Source organism: Harpegnathos saltator, unplaced genomic scaffold (assembly GCF_003227715.2).
Source record: "Harpegnathos saltator strain DR-91 unplaced genomic scaffold, Hsal_v8.6 scaffold363, whole genome shotgun sequence".
NCBI classification, from domain to species: domain Eukaryota; kingdom Metazoa; phylum Arthropoda; class Insecta; order Hymenoptera; family Formicidae; genus Harpegnathos; species Harpegnathos saltator.
In genome coordinates, this window is record NW_020230165.1 from 90015 (window position 1) to 94773 (window position 4759).

General features: G+C 38.2%; 2 protein-coding genes across 2 annotated transcripts; both read right to left on the reverse strand.

Moving 5' to 3' along the window:
• Window positions 1-247: 247 nt before the first annotated feature.
• LOC112588971 (uncharacterized) lies at window positions 248-1175 on the reverse strand. Its single transcript, XM_025300417.1, has 3 exons — window positions 1011-1175; window positions 645-851; window positions 248-446 (listed from the first exon to the last, which is right to left on the reverse strand). Exons 1-2 carry the CDS (start codon window positions 1167-1169, stop codon window positions 657-659), a joined length of 354 nt encoding a protein of 117 aa, XP_025156202.1. The 5' UTR covers window positions 1170-1175; the 3' UTR covers window positions 248-446; window positions 645-656.
• An 88-nt stretch (window positions 1176-1263) lies between these two features.
• Window positions 1264-4255, reverse strand: LOC112588970 (uncharacterized). The gene is made up of 6 exons (XM_025300416.1): window positions 3847-4255; window positions 3394-3610; window positions 3098-3265; window positions 2720-2955; window positions 1526-2359; window positions 1264-1446 (listed from the first exon to the last, which is right to left on the reverse strand). The coding sequence occupies exons 1-6, from the start codon at window positions 4078-4080 to the stop codon at window positions 1264-1266; spliced, it is 1872 nt and encodes a 623-aa protein (XP_025156201.1). The 5' UTR covers window positions 4081-4255.
• Between the last annotated feature and the right edge of the window lie 504 nt (window positions 4256-4759).

A 4759-nucleotide genomic window follows, 5' to 3' on the forward strand; every position in this document is an offset into this window, starting at 1 on the left:
TGTTTCTGAAGAATGCATTTCGTGTTGTTTTTTCTTTCAAGGACAAATTTAGGGGCGGAAAGAATAAAATCGGGAGATGTTATTTGTTAGTTTAGGATACCTGTTGCATAATAAATGATACAATCGACAACACTAGGAAGGGTGTAGTTATGGTCGTCTGCGAAAATATTTTGATCTTCGACGTATTCGCTGTTTAAAATCTCGTCCAACCTATTTCTTATTTTTTCATGGCTTTGTGTCATTTTTTATTCCGGTTTTCCGCTTATCTCTTTGAGGTCATTTACTGTAATTAGTATCTTTTGCTCAGGTTCAGATACAGTACAATTTCCGTACTTCGGCGGCTTCAAAATACTATATATCGAAAGTAATTTGTATATGTGCAGAAAAGTCGGACAAGTCGGATGGTCATTACAACCCGCCGCTTGGCGGATGGTGCCGAAAAAGTTCTGAAAGAAACATATTTATTTATTTATTTTTCATCGCCGTGTTATATAATGATAAAAACCAAATATTTTATGAATATAACTTTGATTATGTTTTTTTTATTTAACTTTCATTATGCTTAATTTTTATATGGATCCAGCGGCCCTCATATAGTCATCAGGGGTTAAACAAAGTATTAAAGTATTATTGAGCAACTTTACCTCCAAGTTGTCCTAGTTCACTTTCCCAGTTAATAGATATTTGAAATCGTAGCGCGCCTCCAAATACTGACATAAGTTCATCGTAGATTGGAGTGACAAACGAAGACCTCTTGCGGTCTCCTGAGTCAAAAACTCATGCTCGTTAATTTCCCCCATAATTTGAGCGGTCTCCCAGTCGTTCAGCCATTGTATTGAACTTCGCAGAACCTAATAATGAAAACGTCTCAAATTGTATAAAGAAGATAATAAAAACTGGAAGTAGGCAAAGGTCTTGAACAGAAAGGTCTATGAATTCAAACTGTGGACGCTACTTATCAGTTAAATGACGAAACCGAGAACTATTGGATGGTGTGATAGAACGTTTACCTGGAAATCGTAAGAATTAGAAGTAACTCTTTGATTCGGAACTTTCCGATTTAGAGCGTCGAACAAGTCGTTCATTCGCTTACAAAACTCAATAGTCACTTCACAGCCTTTTAATTCTTGACACTTTTCAGATACGTATAACTGAAGCCCATTCGCCATTGAATTGCTGAATATCTGATAAAAAATAATAAAAAAATCTATACCACAAATAATATCATAATATATCATAATATATCATAATAAATATTAAAAATTATTCGAATCGTATCATTAACACCTGTGTTCCGAACCTAACACGCATTTTAGCTGTGCTATCTAATTCTACGTGTCTCAAAGTCAGCCGAGGACATGCTCGAGCGTTTCCTAATTGGTTACTGTCCAATTTGTGTAGAGTTTTAAAATATTCCCATTTGATCGGATCATTCCTTGCGTTCATCTACAACAAAATATATATGCAAAAGGAGACGTAGTAGTGAGAATTCTATCAATGCATCAATATAAATTCATATACATACTCGTAGTATTTTCTTGTTGTATAAACGATTTCTCACATTCTTGACAAGATACGGTATGTCAGAGAACATAAACACGCGGCGATCATTATCCAAGGGATGGGTAAACCATGTCCGAGTCTCATTGATCGTGCTTTTTATACCCAGATTTTTTCTCATCTTCGTATTTGTCGCAGCTCCATCGGAAACAATTCCATGCACTATGGCCCCAGATTCCTCCAACAGAACGATTGCTTTAACTACTATTTTTGCTAGTTCGTCGCCCCTCACGGGATTTTTTGATGGAAAGACTGCCACTGGCTGCGTGTAGGTGTCTGCGAGTGGTTGAAACACTAACACAAGTCCGTGAGTCGCTTGATCCTCTATACTCGTCGCTTGAGGTCCTTCATCACCAAAATCAACTAATCCAGAATAGGTGAGGGTTTTCGAGCATACAGAAATCGATTTTCGGAGATTGATCTCATCGAGCAACAAAACTCCGTGGCGTTGCATCGGTTTTTTGGAAGCAAAACTTTTTTTGAGCAGTTGTAAGAAATTGCTATCGAAGCCACATTTTGTGTTGATATTTGTAAAATAACTTCGAATAGTTCGAGTGCACGGTAATGGGATAACGTTGTTTTTACGTAAAAATTCGTAATATCCATGCGAACGTATGTTCATTAACATACAGAGCATTATCCATTCTTCTGAATATCGGTGACCTCTCTTATAGGTTTTTGCTGAAGTTATTATTTCCATCAACGTATTTTGCATTGTTTTTGGTATATTCAAAGAAACACATTTTTTCTCCAATGTTTCGTCCTGAATATTTGCCAGCTCGTTTTGCTTAGAGATAAACTGATCTTGCAACAAGGCGATTCGAATTTTTGATCGATTTTTCATTCAATGCGTTACGCTCAATTTTTTTCTCAAGGCATTTATTTTCTTAAGATCAATTGGATTTGTGGTTCCCACGACTCTTTTTACTTGATCACGCTTTTTAAAACGTGCCTTTTTTTGCAGCAACGTGTTTTTCAATATTGTGCAACGTTTGCACCTTTTCGTTTTGGTGGTTAATTCACAATCGGTATGATGCCAAACATTGCAAGAAGTTCGATACGCGATGTCTCGTTGAATAAGATATTCTTCAACTGGACCAACTCCTTGACAAACTGGCATGCTTTCGAATTTCGACAAAACGGCATGTAGCGACGTTACATCGTTCATATTTTGCAAGATCTTAATTTCTTGAATGTCGACCGATTTTCCAAAAATCTTGTAATCAATTGTGCCGTCTACGTCGTCGATTATGACATTTTTGTCTATAATAGGACCATCTGTGTCATTATTGGTCATCAACCGTACGTGTGAGAATATCAAATACCGTTTTGTTCCTCTGTACGACTCGGTGAAACTCCACGACTTTGGTATTGTGATTAACGAATCTTTGTACGCTAAAACATAAAATATATATGTAATGATATTATTCGTATTATCAGACCCTAAATCTTATAATCCCTGCAAACGTTCGTACCAATACTATATTTGTTCATTTTTATATATAGTTAATGTAGATACAATAATAGCAACACTTACACGCAATGCTGATACTTTTCATGAGCTTTAGGTCAACCGAGTCCGATATTCTCTCACAATCAGTGAAACCATTTGTTTCTTTTTTGCTTTGCTGGCAATCAATTGCACTCAAATTCTCTGTATTGACATTCGTACTTTCAGAGAGCAAAAACTCGTCAATGTCATCGGCTGTAACAGAGTGTATAATATAATAGCTATTACGAAAATAGCATCATGGAATGGCTGCATACAGTAGGAATCAATTGCTGGATTGCTATTTGAATTCGTGGAATACAATAAAGCATGATAATATTTACTTGTCACATCAACAGACTGTGGAATAGGCAATGTGATTTCGATGGATTTTGATAGTGTACAATGCACGTCTGAGTTAAGCGATCCATTACTCGCAGCATCTACACCCAACTTTTCTTCCTGCAAATCCTCGTCCTTGGAAACTAACGTAGTCGAGGAAAACTCATAGAAAATCGTGGGCACAGCAGATTTAGATAAACGAGTTCGCAGGTACTTAGCCTGAACAAATTACATAAAATCAACTTATACAAATTGGGTATCTGATTTTTAAAGTCTAGAAATCGAGATACACTGAGACTACTATATCTAGCTCTTAATTATCTTTTTTAAATTTCTTTAAACCTCAGGATAAGATTACTAGTCACATAAGTCTTGAATTATAGTGTCAATACATAGATATATTATTAAAATTTCTTTTGACGCGACAGAATATTTTTTTTCATAACTGAGCTTACCTCGGTTACCACGTTTCCTTGTGCATCGCGCATTACGAGCTCCCTTATTATACTTGCTTTATCAAAATGTTTTTCACATATGCATTGGTTGGGTTTCAGGTCCTTTATGCCAGGGATTGCAGATATCCATTTTTTACGCAATTCGTCGCATTTTGGCACTTTAAAAACTGAACACTTCACTGCGACACTTTTGCATCCAGTCTTGCATTTCGGCACGACACAATACTTTGTCATTGTTAATTCACTACGACTTTGTGCGCTTGTTACACTGTATTTCGCTGGGTAAACCCAAGTTTGCAATGACCAAATTGCGATAACCTTCTATATAAATTATCATTAACTCCGCAATGACAGCCGCTCACGAAGTTAGCGCAGCGAGATAGCACTCTTAACTTACAGCGCTCCAAGTGGTGATAGTGTCAACTAAAAATACCTTCACTAAGCGGGTCACCCCCTCCATAGGAGTTTCCCGACCTGTATTCAAGACCGTGGTATTATCGGCGACATTGCCGTCTGTCGCATTGTCCGAGCTGGCGTCACGAGCCACGGCTTCGGCGTACGACGGTACTCGTTGACGGTCGTCGTCGTCGTCACCCTCCAAGTCGAAATGATAGCGCCGTGTTGTGACAGGCGCCACCGATAACCGAAACAGTCGAGACGGGAAACAGATGCAATCATCGTGACACACGTAACAGGTGCGATCTAGCGCGTAATTTCGCAGCAGTAAATGATGATCCGTTGGTCCGTTTGGCGCAAAAATATCAAGATAGATCTCCGACTTGAGCCTAGGTACAGTTTGTGTCGGCACGGTTAGATTCATATATTTCGCCAAATTGGTCAAATCAGTGTGATTCGAGGCCGTTAGACTGTCGTGCGGTACGGGCGTCAGCAGCACATTGGACAAACGAGCGTG